The sequence below is a fragment of the Hyaena hyaena genome, unplaced genomic scaffold (genome assembly GCF_003009895.1).
Source record: "Hyaena hyaena isolate Hyena2069 unplaced genomic scaffold, ASM300989v1 scaffold_27, whole genome shotgun sequence".
Taxonomy (NCBI): Eukaryota; Metazoa; Chordata; class Mammalia; order Carnivora; family Hyaenidae; genus Hyaena; species Hyaena hyaena.
In genome coordinates, this window is record NW_024080659.1 from 390,014 (window position 1) to 410,655 (window position 20,642).

The 20,642-nt window shown below is 44.9% G+C and overlaps 1 protein-coding gene across 1 annotated transcript in view; it reads left to right on the forward strand.

Moving 5' to 3' along the window:
* The window catches only part of USP22 (ubiquitin specific peptidase 22), a 43,981-nt gene that overhangs the window by 7,974 nt on the left and 15,365 nt on the right, over positions 1 to 20,642 (forward strand). Inside the window, exons 2-4 of the mRNA XM_039227288.1 lie at positions 11,187 to 11,319; positions 17,955 to 18,068; positions 19,852 to 19,953. Of these exons, the coding sequence (XP_039083219.1) occupies positions 11,187 to 11,319; positions 17,955 to 18,068; positions 19,852 to 19,953 (349 nt within the window). The remainder of the gene's footprint in view (positions 1 to 11,186; positions 11,320 to 17,954; positions 18,069 to 19,851; positions 19,954 to 20,642) is intronic.

Sequence of the window (20,642 nt, forward strand, 5' to 3'; positions counted from 1 at the left end):
AAAAAAAAAAAAAAATAGCCCAAGGCAGTCAGTACCATTGGATCTTGCCCTTGCTTCTGCCCAAAAGTATGTGGACAGGTCTCCAAATCTCTCTTGAGTCACTCATTTCTCATATATGATAATATTACTTTAAATTTAGTAGCATTTTATAGTTTGTAAAGCATTTTTCATACATAAGTTCATTCTGGTTTTGTTACTTGTGATAAACCTTTTTTTTTTCTTTTCCCCTTATGATACATTTTTTTAGGTAGGCTTGGCAGGTATGTCTCCTAATCTATCCAAGGGCACTGATAGTGAACATTAAGTCTGAGCCTTCCAATTAGGTGAGTTTGAGTCTGGAGTTCCTATTCCCCCTTAATTTATCCTGGGATCTTTTCCAGTATTACCAAGTAATACTCTACTCTCAGCAAACATGGACCTGATGCCCCACCAGTTGGACTCAATTCTGACACTTGCTGGAGATGGAAGATCCCACAGGTTAGGGGTGCAGTCCCGCAGCACTGCTTCTACTTTAGACACTGGTCACAAGCCCACGTTGTCACCTGTGTTTGCAACTGATTGGGACCCCTTCTTCGAGGTCGGTAATTTGTTAAAATGGTTCACAAAACTCAGGGAGACATTTATTCACGTTTACCAAATTATTCTAAAAGATATTCTAAAGGGTGCAGAGGAAGAGGTCCTTAAGATGAGGTCCAGGAGGGTCCTGGGCACACGAAGCTTTGTCTCAGGGGAGGGTGTCTCCCCGTGCAGGGGTGCGTCAGCCAACACATGCCCTCCGAACCCTGTCTGTTAGCATTTTTATGAAGGCTTCATTACATAGGTGTGATTGATTCAGCAGGCATTGATAAAATCATCGCACAGGCTTGATTGATCAAATCCTTGGTGGAGGTTGGGGTCGGACTGAAAGTTCCCCCTTCTGAGCACAGGGTTGGCTCCCTAACTTCCAGACCCCACCCTAAGGCTCTCCCAAGCTCTATCCCCTCAGTAAGATAACAGACTGGTTGAAAGGGACTTGTTTGAATAACAAAAGACACCCTTTCCAGTCTCATCACTTAAATTCCAAGGGGTTTAGGAGCTTTGTGCTTAGAATTTAAGTCTTTGCCTTTTAGTGCCTCAGTTTATGTAGAAGATGGAGTTTATTCCTTTCCTTTTGCTTATATCCAGAGTCTATGATGGTAGAAAAGTATTTTGAGCCCTCGAAAAAGTCATTGAAGAGAATGCATAACAATTAAACATACCTTCGTACAATTGTCAGTAATAGACCAGTAATAGTGGGAAGTCATGGGTTATAAATGAAACGTGCATTAGTTCTTTTTTTTTTTTTTTAATTTTATTTATTTCTAGGAGAGAGAGAGAGAGAGAGAGACAGCATGAGCAGGGGAGGGTCAGAGAGAGAGGGAGTCACAGACTGAAACAGGCTCCAGGCTCTGAGCTGGCAGTCAGCACAGAGCCCGACGCAGGACTCGAACCCACGAACCGCGAGATCATGACCTGAGCGAAAGTCGGACGCTTAACCGACTAAGCCACCCGGGCGCCCCGAAACGTGCATTAGTTCTTAAGGTGCTGTCTCCTGTTTGTAGTTTTCTTTAAGCTCTACTCAAAATTCACCTACGCCTGAGTCATCCTATGGGGTGAGTCCACACGTATTTGGGAACTTCAAAGGCTGTGTGCCTTCTGTCCCCACTTGATTGATCATCATCGTTCTTTGGGTGGTGAAGAGAGTGTGAGAAAGGAGATAATAGAAATGAAGATATCCAAAGGAATATTGTTAATCTTGGGGCCAAATGAATAGACTTTCAGTGCATTTCTTGTACTGTGTAAGTGTAAGCTCAAAACTGTTTTTTTAAGTTTTTATTTTTTTAAATGTTTATTTATTTTTGAGTGAGAGTGTGAGCGGCGGAGGATCAGAGACAGGGAGACACAGAATCCGAAGCAGGCTCCAGGCTCTGAGCTGTCAGCACAGAGCCTGATGCAGGGCTCCAACCTGCAAATGATGAGATCAGACCTGAGCTGAAGTTGGATGCTCAACTGACCGAGCCACCGAGATGCTTTAAGGTTTTATTTAAATTCCAGTTAATTAACATACACTGTAATAGTAGTTTCAGGTGTAAAATATAGTGATTCAATACTTCTGTACATCACCCAGTGCTCACTGGCACCTATTTTTTTATTAAAAAATTAAAAAAAAATTTCTTTTAATGTTTTATTTATTTCTTAGAGAGAGACAGTGTGAGCAGGGGGAGGGTCAGAGAGAGAGGAAGACACAAAATCCGAAACAGGCTCCAGGCTCTGAGCTAGCGGTCAGCACAGAGCCATTGCGGGGCTTGAACCCACAAACTGCGAGATCGTGACCTGAGTCGAAGTCAGACGCTTAATCTACTGAGCTACCCAAGCACCCCTTATTAAATTTTTTTTTTAATGCTCATTTTTGAGAGAGAGAGAGAGAGACATAAAGTATGAGCGGGGGAGGGGCAGAGAGTGAGGGTGACATAGAATCCGAAGCAGGCTCTAGGCTCTGGACATAGAATCTGAAGCAGGCTCTAGGCTCCGAGCTGTCAGCACAGAGCCTGACTCAGGGCTCAAACTCATGACCTGTGAGATCATGACCTCAGCCGAAGTTGGACAAAGTTGGACGCTTAACCAACTGAGCCATCCTGGCATGCCGATCCCTGCCCCCATCACCCATTTAACATACCCTCACCCACCTTTGCTCTGGGAACCATCAGTTCTGTATAGTTTGGAGTCTGTTTCTTGGTTTGCTTCTGTCTCTATCTTTTTTCCCCCCTTTGCTCCATTTGTTTCGTTCCTTAAATTCAGCATGTGAGTGAAATCCTATGGTATTTGTTTTTCTGTACTTATTTTGCCTCGCATAATCCTTTCTACTCCATCCCTGTAATAACAAACAGAACTGTTAAATCATTGGTCCCTGTCTGCTTTTCCTGTCAGTAAAAAATCCCAGTTGTGTTTCAGGATTTGCTTGCAGGCTCCTGCATCTACTTGAGTTACTCCATAGGAGAAAGGGATTTAATACAAAAGTCACCGTGAGGGCTCCAAGGGCAGTAGATTCCAGGCTGGGTCTCCTGGATCCGCCCCCAGCCTCGGGAATGCCTCGGCAGATGCAGGACCATGGGCGGGGCTGCCTCCCTGGCAGGAAGCTGTGAGGCAGCTGATCTGGAACCCCGTCCCCCTGCACCTCTCCCCGGCCTACTCAGACCGCCAGTGTGTGGTGCAGGGGTGTCTGGGGAGGTAGTTTTCTAACCTTTGCAGTGTCCATGGAAGGGAGTTAGAATAATAATAGTGAACATAACTCTGTAGTATTTCCTGCAGCTGCTCTCACAAGTGACCACAAACTGGGTGCTTGAGAACGAGTTCTGGAGGCTAGACGCCCAGAATCTGGTGTTGGCAGGACCACGGCTCTCCAGAGGCTCCCCGGGCAGGGCAGGGGAACCCTTCCTGGCCTGTGGCAGCTCAAGCCACACCCCCTCCCGTTTGCAGCCTCCTCTTTCACCTTGCCTCCATTCCTGTGTCTGGGGTGTTCTGCCTTTCTTCAAGGACACTCAGGATGGCATTTAGGGCCATCCCAAATAAGGTATAATCTCATCTCAAGACCCTTAAATAAATATGCAAAATACTTTTTTGGAATAAGGTAGCATTCACAGGTTCTGGAGATTAAGACAGGGACAGACCTTTTAGGGACCCCCTGTTAGCCCTACGAATCCTATAGGCAGTGTCCTCAGTCCATGAAAAGCATCGAATTGTTTAATCCTTGTAATGGCTGTATGGGTAGAAACGTGTCCACAGTTTAGTTTTATTTATTTTGAGAGAAAGAGAATCCAAACCAGGCTCAGCACTTTGAGCATGCAGAGCCAGATGCAGGGCTTAAACTCATAAACTGGGAGATTGTGACCTGAGCCGAAGTCAGACCCTTACCTGACTGAGCCACCCAAATGCCCTGAATTGTGTCCACGTTTTCTTTCTCTTTCTTTCTTTCTTTCTTTCTTTCTTTCTTTCTTTCTTTCTTTCTTTCTTTCTTTCTTTCTTTCTTTCTTTTTTCTAAATGTTTTATTTATTTCTAGGAGAGAGAGAGAGACAGCGTGAGCAGGGGAGGGTCAGAGAGAGAGGGAGTCACAGACTGAAACAGGCTCCAGGCTCTGAGCTGGCAGTCAGCACAGAGCCCGACGCAGGGCTCGAACCCACGAACCGCTAGATCATGACCTAAGCGAAAGTCGGACGCTCAACCGACTAAGCCACCCAGGCGCCCCGTGTCCACATTTTAAAAGTGAAGAAACTGAGGCAAAGAATTGTTCGACTTGTTCAGTGTCTCACAGGAAAAGTGGTGGAAACAGGAACTGAACCCACTCACATGCCCTGTGAAGGAAGTTGAGTGCTTCACCAGACTAGCTGCAAATGAATGCAAGATTGTAAAGAATTAGCTAGAAGTCTGCAGCTGGCTTTGAATAAGTCATTCACATGTATCTCATTATTTTCACCAGTAGTTGACAGGACTCATCACTTGCCTTTGTTTAAACATCCTGAGTTTGCCGGGTCCCTAGGTGGCTCAGCTGGTTGAGGGTCTGACTTCGTCTCAGGTCATGATCTCGCAGATTCTGAATTCAAGCCCCATGTCAGGCTTGTTGCTGTCAGTGCAGAGCCCGCTTCAGATCCTCTGTCCCCCCTCTCAGTGCCTCCCCCACCTGTGCTTTCCTAAAAATTAAAAAAATCCTGAGTTTGGGTTTCAAACCTACAAATGTCAGTACTATGTGTACTGCTTTATACGTTATCCAAAGTTAATTCGAGCTGCACTAGTTTCCGTGCTTCAGCCTCTGTGATAGGTGACCGCAGGAGACCGATAGTACGAACTCTGTGTGAGTTAGTGATCGCTCATATCAGGATCTAGAACTGTGCTGTGCAGCTCTGTAGTCACTAGCATGTGCGCTCTTTATAATTAATAGGAAATAAAATCTAAAATCGAGTTTCTTGGTTGCTCTAGTCACATGTAGCTAATGACTATTATAACAGACAGCGCAGACACATAACATTTCCAACGTCATAGAATGTTTTTTGGACAGTGCTGATACTGAGAAATAACAGTATGAAGCACAACATCAAAGGTAGATTTCCGTTTTCTGTATTTAGTGTCTGTATTTAGCCAGTCTCTTGACTGGCTGCTTGATTAATGTTAGAGAACTGGTCTCTCTCTCTTTTTTTTAATGCTTGTTCATTTCTGAGGAGGTGGGAGACAGAGGATCCCAAGTGGGCTCTGCGCTGACAGAAGAGAGCCAGATGAGGGGCTCAAGCTCACGAACGGTGAGATCATGACCTGAGCCGAAGTTGGACACTCAACAGACTGAGGCACCCAGGTGCCCTGGGAACTTGTCTCTTAGTTGTTGAATCCATCAACTCAGTAAAAGGCCTTCACTGACAGGTGCTCAGCCACCTGCAGTTGACTGTCCTAGGTTTTACACACATGAACACGGTCACCCAGAGGAAGAAATTTGGTCCATGATGAAATGGTTTTCCTCCTTGTTCTTAGTGATGACAAGGCTTTCCACTTTCAGTTGATTCTCTTGATTCCATATGAATTGAGGTCCTACCCCTTGTAAGAAACATTTGTTCTGTAGAATTCCATAGATTTTGAGCTTTCTGCTCTTGTATACAGACTTTCCTGACTTCCCCAGTGCTCATTCATCTGATGTGGTTTGCCTTGTAAATTTCATAGTGTTTGGGTTTCTCAGCTGAATCATATGTACTGTCTCTGTGTTTATTATTTTGTATTATGGCTTTTTATCCCTCCTTTTATGGAAGCGTACTCCTTGGTGAAGTGAGTTCATTTGAGGTGAACATGCTCATGTCCTGGCCGCACAGAGGAGAGCGGACACCCAACGCTCCAGGCATCTCCTTTGAGCCCCTTCCCGGTCCTCCCTCAGCAGAGTGTATGATCCACCCATACGTGACCATGAAATTACCTTTGCCAGCTCTGGGACTCTGTATGATAGTAGCATGCCGTCTCCACATTTCCATGGACAGCCTCCTCTGTGCTCTGTTGTGAGGTCCTTCCTGCTGCTGATGCACCGTGAGCTCCTTGTGGTTGCTCTGGCACCCGTCCAGAGGCTGTACCACCGCAGTTTATTCTTTATGCTACAGATGAATATTTTATTTATTTTCACGTCTGGGGTACTACAGTTACGATATTCTTTTATGTGTCTTTTGGTGTCCTTGATATATGCGTTTCTGTCATACATAAGGTCCTATTTATGTTATATGTAAACTTAGGAATGGAATTACTGAGTTTCAGGGTATTATTTAATAGTTGTTTTTCCTTGATTTATTTTAAAAACTGAAACCTACAGAAATAGCAAGAATTCGAACTCATATGATATGAGTATCATACACATCTGTCTAGATTCAGCGGTTGTTTATTTGGGGATGGTAGGGTTTGGATGAGGTGGTGTTTCCTGGCCAGAGTTCTCTGTTCCAAAGGTAACCTAATTTTACCTTTTCAATTAACACAAGTCATCTGTGGGGTGATACTTTGAAATTAAATATCCAGTGCCCCAGTATACTGTATACAGACATATGTGCATACATCCACATGTGTGTACACATGTATACGTACACGGGTATGTAAGTCATTCAGTGTATTTTTTTAAACATAATGTATTGTTAAGTTAGTTAACATACAGTGTATACAGTGTATGTTTCAAGTTGAGGTGAAATCATAACTTAAGAAGTAACCACTTTAAAATGAACAATTCATCAGGCGGGCGCTGGGGTGGTTCATTCTGAGCATCAGACTCTTGATTTCAGCTCGGGTCATAACTCCAAGATCATGGGATCGAGCCCTGCATTGGGCTCCACGCGGAGCATGGTGCCTGCTGGGGATTCTCTCTCTCTTGCTTATGCTCGCTCTCTTTAAGATAAAATTTTTAAAAATTAAAAATTAAATGAACAATTCAGTGTATTCATAATGTTGTACAGTCATCATCCTATTTCTACCAATGTTCAAATCACTTTTATCTGCTCCCCATTCTCTCTCCCCCCCAGCTCCTGGCAACCTCTAATCTCTGTTCTGTCTTTTTGGATTTACCTATTGTGAACATTCCATATTGATGGAATCATGCATACATGACCTTTTGTGTCTGGCTTCTGTCACTTAGCATTATGTTTTCAGGATTCATACATGTTGTAGAAAAAGTTTATTCTCTTTTATGGCCAAATAATATTCCATTGTGTAGATATAATTTGTGTATGCATTCATCCTTTAGTGGACATTTGGTCTGTTTCTTCTTCCTTCTGACTATTGTGAATGACCCAATATTTTTCTACTCTGTGGTTTTAGCATCCATGGCTCATTTAGGCAAGAATCATTATTACCATGATGATTATAAAATGAAGATTTTGCAATTGTATCTTTGTCTTTCCTACCACATTGATCAGTTGGAATTCTCCTGTGAACAAGACTGTTAAGATCGTGTGTATGTGTGTAGTAATATCAGAATGGACTTGGGGATTCTTTTTTATTCAGTGTATAATCCATTCCTTTTTTTGTTTTAAAGTATTTATTTTAAGAGAGAGAGAGAGCAGAGGAGGGACAGAGAGAGAGGGAGAGACTCTCAAGCAGGCTCTACCCTGTCACACAGACCCCTACGTGGGGCTCCATCTCACGAAGTGTGAGATCACGACCTAAGCTAAGATCAAGAGTCTGATGCTTAACTGACTGAGCCACCCAGGTGCCCCATAATCCATTCTTATTCGTTATTATACTCAAATTGTACCGGAATTGCCTAGTGGGAATTCCGCAAGCTGGCTCCCATTCTTTCTCACGTGACCCCCTTGGTGTTAAGAGTCAGTGGCTTATAAAAGGTGCCCATTTATGTTCAAGCACCCAGTTCAAGAATTGTTCATGGCCAGGGTATGTGCCAAGTCATTGGTGTTTACAGATAATAGATTTGTGACATACATCAGTGGTGAACATGTGAGGGGACCACCAGTTAAATAAAACCTGATTTGTTGCCTTGAAATGAGGATTGAGCGTGGTGGTGGTGGGAGGGGGGTGCGGATTACCTGGGAGGCTCAGTTGGTGCTGACAGCACAGAGCCTGCCTGGGATTCATTCTCTCTCTCTCTCTCTCTCTCTCTCTCTCTCTCTGCCCCTCCCCCACTCACGCACATGCTTTCTCTCTCAAAATGAATAAAACTTAAAAAAAATTAATGTTGAGCATAAACTTTATTTAAATGAAAAGGATTAAGCCGAATATTGAAACATGTATGTATTTATATTTTAGGCTTTTTTTTCCCTGACCTGATGGTATCAGGACATGGTCAATTTCTTTGTGTTTAAATGTTTATTTATTTGTGGGTGTTTTTGTTTTGTTTTGTTTTTTTGAGAGAGAGAGAGAGATCACAAGCAGGGGAGGGGCAGAAAGAGAGGGGGAGAGAGAGAGAGACAGAATCTGAAGCAGGCTCCATGTTCTGAGCTGTCAGCACAGAGCCCAAACAGGGCCCGAACCCACAAACCATGAGATTATGACCTGAGACAAGTCAGAGGCTTAACTGACTGAGTCACCCAGGCACCCGTACCATGTTTTTAGTTGCAGCTGATCTATTTCTTTGTAATTGCTTGTTTCTTTTTGTGCAGCTAAGATCTTTTTTCTTTATGCAGGTTGTTCTTTCATGAAATTCTGCAAAACAACAGGTGATATATTTTTACATTTAAAAATCAGGGCTTAATTTTTATCTGTTTTAAAACGGTTTTGTGTACTTTAAGGGAAAATTAGTGTTATAGTTATATAATCAGATAAACTTAATATTTTCAGGGTAATGCTACTGTTGAATTTTCTTGTTATATAAATAGAATTGGATTTGCTGTTTCAAGTTCATAGAACAATTATTAAAAATCACAATAATGCCTTTAAAATATCCTGAGTGATAAAGGATACCTCTTAATCTTTCCTATTCTGTAATTATATCTGTAATTGTAGTGAGTAGCAAATAGATTCTAGGTTGTAGTTCTAACTAAGAATCTCCAGGGATCTGTTGCTTTATAGTTACTTGAAAGTATCCTTTGTTTACATCAAATATAACTGTGTATGTAATTTAAAAATGTCCTCTGTATTCCTGGAAACAGTTATAGTGAATTAATCTCTTTGATTTATCACTGGAAGAATAAACAGGGGCTATAACTACGATCTGTGTTATTATGGCATTTTAGAAAAGTGTGTCACGTAAACCTCAGCATCCTGTGGCATTGCTTTAGAGTGGTGGCTCTCAGGCCGCAGGAGGGTGCTGCCTGTGATCTCGTGGCTGGAGGCCAGAGCGGCTGCTGACCATCCTGTGATGTGCAGGAAACACCCCACACCGTCCCACATTCGCGCAAAGTATTATCAGGCCCCGCGTGTCCCTGCTGGTGCTTTTGGGATGTCTGGCATTGGGACCAAACCTTACAGAGTTCTCAGAGGTAGCTTTTGTGTATTAACAAGCAGACAAACAAATAAGTACTAACCATTGAGAGTAATTGATTCGTGAAGAAGAAATACGGTTTTAATGATCAGATTTGGATTTAGGTCCAGAGCTAAAACTACCTGCAGTTGAAAGGTGATGGATCAGCAGTGACATGCTGAGTGGTGTGGCGCTGTGGTTCTAGAATGAGAGCACCAGAATGACCCTGGGGCTTGCGGGGCTTGCTCCATCCCACGCTGCTGGCCAGGATCTGGGTCTTTCCCCAGTTCCCTGCTGGGTGGGCGTCCCGAGAACCTGATGTGTAGAAACGAGAACCTGATGTATAGAAATGTCTGTTATCTGGCCACAGTGTGTGTACAGTTGTAACTTATCTGATTTGTCTTCTGACCTCGGGCTTCAGCCACTAGGCTCTTTAAGGAGTTATGTCAGTGCACTCTCCCTGCCCAGCTCACCTGCACCAGCTCCGCCTCTCCTGGAGGCTGGACGAGGTTATTAATGTCCCCCATGTCCCCAGTGCAGCTCCTCAGAAGACGATTTCCATTTAAGTAAAAACCATGATTCGTCTTTTATGTAAATGTGGTTTTGAGCCTAGTCCCCAGACCTGACCCTCCCTCCACACCCTCTGTTCTACGTGAAGGCACAGCCTGTCACCACTGGGCTTGGCACTTGGCCTTGATCTTGTGTGTGCAGAGTGAGCAAAGCTTAGGAGGGGCTGCCTCCAGGGTGAGGGGGCTGATGGGCTTAGGCACGTCCTGGTCCACGTTCTCCCTGTGTACTGCACCCTGCATGGTCACAAGCATATACAGTAACTTTCTGCGGATGTCAGAAGAGCCTAAAGCCTTCCCCCAGGGTGGGGTGAGGGTGGGGGGGTGTTGTGAGGACTCAATGAGGTAAATCCTCTGAAACCCCCTGGCACCAGTGTCTAGACTGCGTGCTGCAGGTAGTATGCCTGGCTTGTGTGGGCACCTGTTACTGTTGTAACCTTCCCTGCCCCGTACCCTGTTCATTTTCCACTTTCCTTCATCTCCCTGCTTCCTGCCCACCCGTCAGAACAGAGGAGAATTCTATTCTGTGGTGTCATCTCAGAGGTTGGAAATTGAGTTTGATAATTGGCAGGGAGTTTATAGTTACTACGGTGTAGTTGCCATATTGTGTGAGAAAGCAGTGGCATTCTTGGGTGGTTTGGGTGTATAAGAATCATCACAGCTCGAAATGGCTGAGATTAGAGTTTTGGGTTTCTGTGGTCTAGTTCTTGGCAACAGACTGTTTCTTTTTCTTTATCGCTTTGACTCACGTCCCTGTGTGTTGGTTGGTTGATTGCTTCTAACTTTGCTGTGGCCTTGTGACCTGGAATATCAAACAGGCAGTGACACCCATGGTAAGGGTGGTTAGGCTGGGAGCCCCCGGGCTGGGGTGGGCACAGGAGCTGAGAGGGTGGGGGCTCCCTGCCGGGACTCGGGAGGAGAACACGAAGACTTTGATGGCTCCTCAAGCTCTATGTGGCAAACATCTGAGAAGCTTAGGGGTTTTGGTCATTCGAACGTTCTTACACGGAGCTAGTGTTGAGCTAAAGTACCTTTTGGGGCAGTTGAAAGGATTAACAAAGGATCTTAGTCCAGTGAGACTGTGAATTCCTTTCCCCACATTAGTCACTTTGCTGAACCACTTTCTTGCTAAGGAAGCCTGTCGTGCCATGTGCTGCTTTTAATTGTCTTCTCTCCATTTCAGGCGAAGTCGTGTGTTTGTCACGTCTGTGGCGTCCACCTGAACAGGCTCCACTCCTGCCTGCACTGTGTCTTCTTTGGTTGTTTCACAAAGAAACATATTCACGAGCATGCGAAGTCCAAGCGGCACAACCTGGGTAAGGCGCCCTCTGACGAGTGTCCCTAGCACGGGGATGGCCACCCCCGGCCTGCTGTTCCCTGAGTCGTGGCTCCCGGCTCATCGGGGGTCCTGTCTGAAGTCCTTGTGCAACTCCGGGGGCGAGGAGACACGGAACTCAGTGGGGCTCTGCACTCGACTTGCCTCGAGGCTCTGAAGTGGGTGTTCAGGTCTTAGGTCACAAGAAATGATAGATTCCAAAGGCTCTTTGTTTCAGCGGTTTCTCTGAAAACTGCTTGTTCTTTGGTGGAGAATCAGAGTCCTTTTCCCTCTAAAACCATGGTTAAGTGTTAGATTAGGCAAAAATTCGCAAAGAAAGATCTTAGATGTGATGTAATTTTTTTAAGACTTCTTTTTTCTTTCTTTTTTAAGTTTATTTATTTTGATAGAGAGAGAGTGCACATGAGCTGGGGGGAGGGAGAGAGAGGGAGAGGATCTCAAGCAGGCTCCACACCGTCAGCACAGAGCCCAGTGTGGGGCTTGAACCCACCAACTGTGAGATCATGACCTGAGCTGAGATCAGGAGTTGGACTCTTAACCGACTGAGCCACCCAGGAGCCCAGCAGTGTTAGTTATTAATGCCTGCATGGAGTTGAGTGATTTTTATTGCTTCCTATGATGGATTTTCATGGTTCTCAATAATATAGAGTCATAAAAAGGCTAACAGCACTGGGGCATCAAGATAAATTGTTTCATATACTTGGCAGGTTCAAGCTGTCATACATTCTGGAAATTACATGAAGCAGAGTTTTGCTCTGGGCTTTATTTTCTGACCCTGTTAGTTAAGTGTCTCTCTACTTTAGTATAATGTTTTCTCCTGAGTGATGGTGAGGCTCTTAGGTTGTCCTTAGGAAAGTCACTTTCACAAGGTCCAGGCCAAAGGACTATTGCTTCATGGCAGCTCAGCAATTCCAGTTAAAGGTATTTTTTGGCCTTTTTAAGTAGTAGAAATGGAATGTACTGACTCAGTCCTCTCTACTGGACTCATTTGTAACTAATAACTTGGAGTGAGCATGAGTAAAAAGGCTGCTTGGAGCTAGGAGTTTAGGTTGTGACATTGAGCTCATTGGCCTTTTTGGAAGGAGAGCTAATCATGCCAAGATTGCTGGTCATGAGCTTTGCCCATGGAGGAGCAAGGTATTTCGTGGTCTCCTCTTGCGTTGAGTAACCAGAAGCAGAAGACCCTGGTCAGGACCGTGTGGACGGGAGAGAATTCTGCAGGATTCACTTCATGTAGACCTTTGCTTTCACCAGTATGAATGAGAAGTGCCTGCCCTATATGATTCTCAGACCAGACCCATTAAGCCGCTCTCCTGTTAGGCCTGGGCTCTGATTCTGTGTGCCTAAAGGGTTATGGAGAATTGGAACTATATGTGCCCTTAAAAAAAACTATCTAGGGGCGCCTGGGTGGCTTAGTCGGTTAAGCGTCCGACTTTCGCTTGGGTCATGATCTCGCAGTTCGTGGGTTCGAGCCCCGCATCGGGCTCTGTGCTGACTGCCGGCTCAGAGCCTGGAGCCTGTTTCAGTCTGTGACTCCCTCTCTCTCTGACCCTCCCCCGCTCACGCTGTCTCTCTCTCTCTCTCTCCTAGAAATAAATAAAACATTAAAAATATATATATATTAAAAAAAAAACTATCTAAAGAATTTCATTGTTAACCAGAATCATCTATAAAAATCACTTCAGAAATGTGTTCATTTTATCAACCGACTGATAACCTTGTTCTCTACTTCTGTGGAATGAGTAAGTTTTAGAAGGTTTGCTTTCAGAAACAAAACCTTGAAATGGAGAAAGATCCAGTTCTTTGCTGGATTCAGGTCCATGAATATACTGGAGGTTGCATGTGTCGGCATGTTTAACCAAGCGAGAATGAGTTTCTGTGTCCAGGTGGACAGGAGGGTGGCACGCACGGGAGACGGAGGCTGAAGTAGAAAAGCGCTGGAGCAGAAAAACGGGACGTGCAGCCCCGGTCCTGCCTGGGGGTGTGGTCTCCGTTTTCCCTCACTTACGGAGAGCCCCTGCTCGCCCTCCACCCCGTGCATCGCACTGCTGCTCCCGCCCGTTGTCTCCAGAGCACCTTCTAGGCTGCTGATCTTTTGGTTATCCTTTTATACAGAGTATTTTTCAGGATGTTCAAGGGCAGAGTAATTGAGCAGTGGTATGGGGAGCGAGGAACCTCGATTTCCGTATGGTCCAGGTCTTCTGCCTCCCAGGGGATATTTGGTAGTTACGGTGTTGGGACCTGGAGTGGATTATTAGGAGAATCTTCATCAGGCATCCAGTTTTTAGCTGGAGTAGCTTGGGAGGCCTAAACTGAGTCTTGTCTGAATATCGTGGATGATGTACTTAAAAATAGAGTATTAGTAGAATAAAGTCATTGCTGAAGGTCTCGTGGAAGGACAGGTGAGTATGGCATGCGACAAGGAGGGTCTGACAGCGGTTTGAGGTCCTGCCCTATAAAGTTGCCAAAATGCAATGTAATAAATACAACTTAAGGGAAAAGAACATACTTTCATTCGGGGTAGTCGCTCAGCTATGCTGGTGTACTTCCACCTGTACCAGTCAGTGTCCTAAATGGCACTGGAATTCCCGCTAAGCGTGGGGCCTGGTGCAGTAGAGTAAGGTGACAGACTTGGAGCTGTTTGAGTTCATACCTTCTAGTTTCATGCAGGTTTTTTTTTTTTTTTTTATGTTGAGTCACAAGGGGACTCCCGATTTCTCCGTATGAGCCACAAAGGTATAAAAGTAATGCCTTTAGCTTTGTTCTGTGTGTCTTCAAAGAGTTACTTTAGTTGCCCCCAAAGAGCATGTGTTGGTGGGTGCAGGGTGTCAGCTCACTTACAAATTGCCAGTGTTTTCCCTCCATTCCCAAGGGTACCCTGCTACCACAGGGAAAAGGATCTTGCATGGTGCATGCACGGTGCCTCTGGGCTGATGGCTTTGGGAATTCCCAGGGAAGCCAGTGTGCCCTCATCTGGACTATGAAATAATTTTCCAGGGGAGCTACCTTGACAAGAGGTGTTGCTTTGAGCTTTTAAATTTTATGTTGAGGTGAAACTCACATAATGTACAGTGAAACATTTGAACGCGCATCCAGTCCAGCTGCATTTAGTCACTCATCACATTGTGCAACCACCTTCTCACCCTCTCAGAAGAACACCCACGTCCAGAAACTAATTCTTTCCACCTCCCAACCCCTGGCACTCACTAATCTGCTTTTGGTCTCTGGATTTGCCTATTCTGAATATTTCATAAAAGGAATTTGTACAATATATGATGCTTTGTGCCTCTCAGCATGTTTTCAGGGCTCATCCATGGTGTAGCGTGTATCAATAATTCATTCATTTGCATGTCTGAGTAACACTCCATTGTGTGGATATTCCGCATTTTGTTCATCTTTTTGTCCATTAAATGGGTATTTGAGTTGATTTCACCTTTTGGCTCTTATGATAATGCTGTTATAAACACTCATGTGTAAGTTTCTACATGGACATAGGTTTGCATGTTTTTAGATGTATACCTAGAGTGAAACGGCAGTGTCCTCTGGTATTTCTGTGCTGGCTTTTCTGTGGAGCCACCAAACTTGCCCGCAGTGGCTGCGCCATTTTATGTTCCCGCCAGCAGTGCATGACGGTTCCCGTTTCTGCACATGCTCACTGATGCTTCTTTTCTTTCTTTTTTAATAACGGGCCACCATGATGGGTGTGAAGTGGTGTCTAATTGTGGCTTTGATTTGCATTTTCTTAATGACCAGTGATGGTAAATATTTTTTTCATGTGCTTCTTGATCCTTTGTTTATCTTCTTTGGAGCACTGTCTATTCAAGTCATTTGTTCATGTTTTTAATTGGGTTGAGCTGTTTGTCTCTTATTTTATTGAGATATATGTATTTTTTATTTTGGAAATATATATATACACACACATTGGAAATATATGTTCATATCTTCCGGATAGTGAACCCTTAGCAGATATGTGATTTGCAGACATTTTCTCCTATTCTGTGGGTTGTCTTCACTTTCTGAATAACGTCCTTTGGTGCAGAAAGTCTAGTTTTGATTAAATACAACTTACCTCTTTTTTTCTTTAGTTGCTTGTTTTTGTTGTCAAGTCTAAGAGTCCATTGCTAGATCTGAGGTCATAAAGACTTAGCCCCTGTGTTTTCTTCTGCTAGTTTTATACTTGTAGCATTTTACTGAGGTTGCTGATCATTTGCAGTTCTATTTTGTATATGATATAAGGGTTGAGCTTCATTCTTTTGTTTTTGGATTTCCCATTGTCCTACCACTGTTTGTTGAAGAGGTTGTTCTTCCCCCACTGAGTGCTCCTGGCACCCTGGTTGACCTCATTAGTTTTACACAGTGAGTGCTGAGTGTGGAAAGGTGCTTTGAGGAAGAGCTTGGCTAGGACAGACTGGAACACACACTGAAATATTTATTTATGTGCCTTCCCCAGGCTGGTAGTTGGGCTGTTGGCCACATGCTTGGCACTTTGTTTATTTTTGTTTACTTTGAGACAGAGCATGTAGAGGAGAGACAGGAGAGAGAGAATCCCAAGCAGGCTCTGTGCTGTCTATATGCACAGCCCGACATGGGGCTTGATCTCAACAGTGTGAGATCATGACCTGAGCTGAAGTCAAGAGCTGGGCACTTCAAAGCTGACTGAGCCTCCCAGGCGCCCCTGGCATAGTTTCTGTGCCTCTGCTTCCCTGAAAATTCCTGTCCTCCTCATCGTAGTATGTCTCTGGCTTTGGTAACCCCACACCAGGAACTTTCCCATTCAAGGCATATGAAATGCCAAGGAGGAACCGAGCTCTTGGTGAAGCTTTGAGGGGGACTTTCAAGGAACTTGCAAGAAATTTGTCAGTTTGTGGGGAGCCGCAAGGAGTAGACATGTGGTTCTTTGTTTTGTTTTGTTTTGTTTTATTTTATTTATTTCTAGGAGAGAGAGAGACAGCGTGAGCAGGGGAGGGTCAGAGAGAGAGGGAGTCACAGACTGAAACAGGCTCCAGGCTCTGAGCTGGCAGTCAGCACAGAGCCCGACGCGGGGCTTGAACCCACGAACCGTGAGATCATGACCTGAGCGAAAGTCGGACGCTTAACCGACTAAGCCACCCAGGCGCCCCAACACGTGGTTCTTAAACTGAGCCTTAGGACACCTGCTACACAGGACTTCAGAGATCCACCGCAGTGGTACTGATCTGTGTCGTGGCGACTTAGGGCGTGGGATATGATGAGTGCTGTGATTATGATTAGGTGTACTGTGACGTTATAAATTTATCACACAAACCTAGAAGGTGTTAAGTGCTGTTACTATCACCGTTACACCAAAGGGGAAACTGAGGCTCAGAGAAGTGGAGTAATTTATCAAAGGTCCATAAAGGTACATAGCAGAGCTGGGATTAATTCCCATTTTTTTGTAAATCTCTGCTCTTTCCTCCATGCTGCATTGCCTGTCAAACATCTTGGTGAATCTCAGCCGAAAAAAATTATTATTATTATTATTTTTTAATTTTTTAATGTTTTTATTTCTAGGAGAGAGAGAGAGAGAGAGACAGCATGAGCAGGGGAGGGTCAGAGAGAGAGGGAATCACAGACTCTGAAACAGGCTCCAGGCTCTGAGCTGGCAGTCAGCACAGAGCCCGACGTGGGGCTCGAACCCACGAACCGCGAGATCATGACCTGAGTGAAAGTCGGACGCTTAACCGACTAAGCCACCCAGGCCCCCCCGAAAAAATTATTTTTAATTGTTGAGTGGAGATAGTACCTTTATTCTAGGTGCTTAAAGGACTTTATCTTACTTTCTAATGTGGTAATTAAGAGCCTAAGATGAAGTGGTTGAGAAAATTCATGAGAGCAGCAGTGGGTCAGGAAGTCAAGAGTCTGGTTAGAGGGTATTTTATAGCTGCCTTTGAAGTAAGAGTAGGCCAGTAGCTGGTGCGCTCCTTTTTGTAATCCTGTCTGGAATTGTAGATGTAGTTTAACTGTTATGTGTGTCAGGTGGCCAAGAATCCTTTTGAGCTGATCCTACTCCATGAAAGTTTTCCCTTGTTTTATATCCCACTCTTTCAGGGCCCCTGAGTGGCTCAGTCTGTTGAGCATCTAACTTCGGCTCAGGTCATGATCTCATGGTTCGTAGGTTTGAGCCCCGCATCGGGCTCTGTGCTGACAGCTCAGAGCCTGGACCCTATTTCAGATTCGGTCTCCCTCTCTCTCTGCCCCTCCCCCACATGCGCTCTGTCTTACTCTCTCAAATAGAAACAAACATTAAAAAATAAAAGTCCTCTGTGTTTAAAAACAAAACCCCAGTCTTTCAGAGAAAAGACAGAAGGTCTTGACGCTTGAGAATTAGGTTCTTTGTGAGATGTGGATGCTCACCCCTCCCTTTCTTGGCTGCTTCAGCCCTTTACAGAAGCTTCTGGGGAAAATACACCTGCTTGGGATAGAGGCCTGAATGGGAGGGGTCAGTCCTTTTGCAACAGGTGGGTGCTATGATTCAGGAGCAGGGAAATGATATAAACAGTAAAATGTCTAAAGCTCTTAGAGGTTTCATTTGTGACCTCAAGCACGACCTTTACATTGGCAGTTAAATCTGATCTCTTCCCTCCTTTCTCTTTGCAGCCATAGATCTCATGTATGGCGGGATCTACTGCTTTTTGTGTCAGGACTACATATATGACAAAGACATGGAAATCATTGCCAAAGAGGAACAGCGCAAAGCTTGGAAACTGCAAGGTTTGGCTTGGCCTAGATTTATGTGCCTGATTGTCTCTTAGTCCTCCTGTCTCTGAAGGGCAGAACTTACTGGGAGAAAGTAAGTGTAGGGAGATAGGATAGCAGCTAGTTTTCTGCAGGTTGGGTTCTGGTTTGCTCACTCCCTCCCATAAGCGCCCACTGAGGAGGCGAGGGAGGCGCGCCAGGTGACTGGCCAGACAGGTACTCGGGGAGGGGAGCTGGACCTTCCTTTCAAGCTTCTCACTGAGGCTCGGTCTTTCTGGCAACCCGCCCCCTCCAGGAACCCACCAAGAGTCCCCTCATTAGAACAAAAGATGCTCCTAATGCTCTTATCACTTAGGAAATTACCAGGGTTTTTGGAGCCCTGTGCCAGCAACCAGGGGCAGAGACCAATGTGTGTTTTCTGCTCTCCTGGTAGCCGCGGCCCCAGCGTGGGGTCCTCTGGTGCTGTCATTGCCTGTCCTCATGCGTGCTGTCTTCAAGGGGGGCCTTGTCGGGGATGGGCACAAACATGCAGCCGTTTTCTTTATTGTTCATTGATTTCTTTTTGGCTTCCTTATTTTTCTTTTTTTAGGCAGATGCTCGTGGGTGTCAGTAGTAATAGGTGTAGTTTACCCCAGGAGGCTGGTGAGTGTGGTGGCTAGTGATGGTTCTTATGGCCGCTCACAAGGAGAACGTATCTGTTTTACGGGTTTGGGCCTTAATTGCTTGGCTTTTTTTTTTTTTTTTTTAAATTTATTATTTGGGAGAGCATGGGTGTGGGTGAGGGAGGAGCAGAGAGAGAGCGTACTAAGGAGGCTCCATAATGTCAGTGCAGAGCCTGACGTGGGACTCGGTCTCACAAACCCTGAGATCATGACCTGGAATGACATCAAGAGTCAGACGCTTGACCGACAGCCACCCAGGTGCCCCAGTTGCTCTGCTTTTAAAACAGCCCCATTTTTTGAGAGTGAAGCAATAGAACCAGGTGCTGTCATTGATTGGAATTGTTTCTGGAGAACAGTCCCTTACCAACTTCCTATTCTCCCTCAAAAATTTAGCACCATTGCAACTGAGTCTGAATATATTATTTCTTTGGCAAAAACATGTAACCCACAGGAGCTAAGAAATGCATGTCCCAGAATAAAATCGAACTCATCTAAATGAAATAATTCTGCAGCTCCATCTATCAATGAGATATTATGTCTTGTAAAGTTCATTGAATTTTGCAGAATTTTAGGTCGCAAGGAACCAAGGACCTTTGAGTGAACAGGTATTAGGATGAAATGTGACACTTACTGGCATCTACACTGTTGTCTTTGGTGTATGTCATTTGTACCCAAAGATACAACTGTTCGACAAGATATATCTTCAAACTGCAAGTGCATTTTCTCCATCAACTCACTCGTTCATGGGAGAGCCTTCATCTACATGCCAAGTGCAGCCTGTCCCCCCCCCACCCCCCCCGCAGGGGGGCTGATGCTACAGTCTCTCTATTCAAGGATTAAAGGCTTTGCAGAAAACATCCATCTTGGCATTAGTGTGACAGTAGCGTTAACTGGAGGTATTGCTTTTCTTCTCACAGGCAACTGCTTATTTACCACACATTTTCTAGAAGAAACTCCTCTTAAGTGTTCTTTTTAGCCCGTTGCAGTATAATATAGTTCTAGACAGACCTCGTGTTATGGATGCCCTGCTTTGAAATATATCCTGATTAAGTATTATATCACCATCACTTTTATTTATAAACACACTTGATGAAAATTAAGCTCATGGCACCTGGAACTGTCTTCCATCTGCTCAGGCGTTGGGGAGAAGTTCTCAACTTGGGAACCAACCAAACGGGAGCTCGAACTGCTGAAACACAACCCGAAGAGGCGAAAGATCACCTCTAACTGCACCATAGGTAGGTGCCTGCCTGCGCTGGGTGACAGTGCTGGAGTGGTCGGTCGTCTGTTCTCGCTGCCAGTGAGGCTTCCTTCCCTGGGTGTAACAATAGATGTAAAACGGTGGGCTTCCTGGTACAGCTCTCTTTAATCCTGTGTATAACTCATTCCATCAGTTGCCCCCCGCCCCCAACTCCTTCTGGAGAGTCTGTCCTCCGTGGGGAGCTGCAGTAGGCTTAGTGTGCCTAATGGTGATGGGTGGAAACAGTCCCTGCCCTGTGTGGCCATGATGGTCTGTCCTATGAAAAGACTCAAGTTTTTTCTGACCAGGTGGAGGCTGTGTATGTAACCTTCAGAGAGAAATGTATGTGTGTGAGACGGTTCTCTGGCCTAAGACTTCAAGAATACATTTTAGAAGCTTTTTAATAGGTTTTGTTTGTTAGACAGGCTCCTTTCTGACCTGTTCTGTTGTTCTAGAATATCTGTGGGTAGTTCTATCAGAATATAATGGCTGAAGTGACAGTGGGGTGATGGTGAACATTCCTCAGGATAGTTCCCATAAAAGTGGTATAAAAATTAGAAAATGCTGCATTTCTTTTTGCCTCTTGAATGAGTGGAAGAGAATGAGCGTGTACGTGCACAGGGAGGCACAGCAGAGCCATCGGGGTTCAGCAGGCCGTGGAGTTCAGTGCCCGTCACCCCCGCTGTC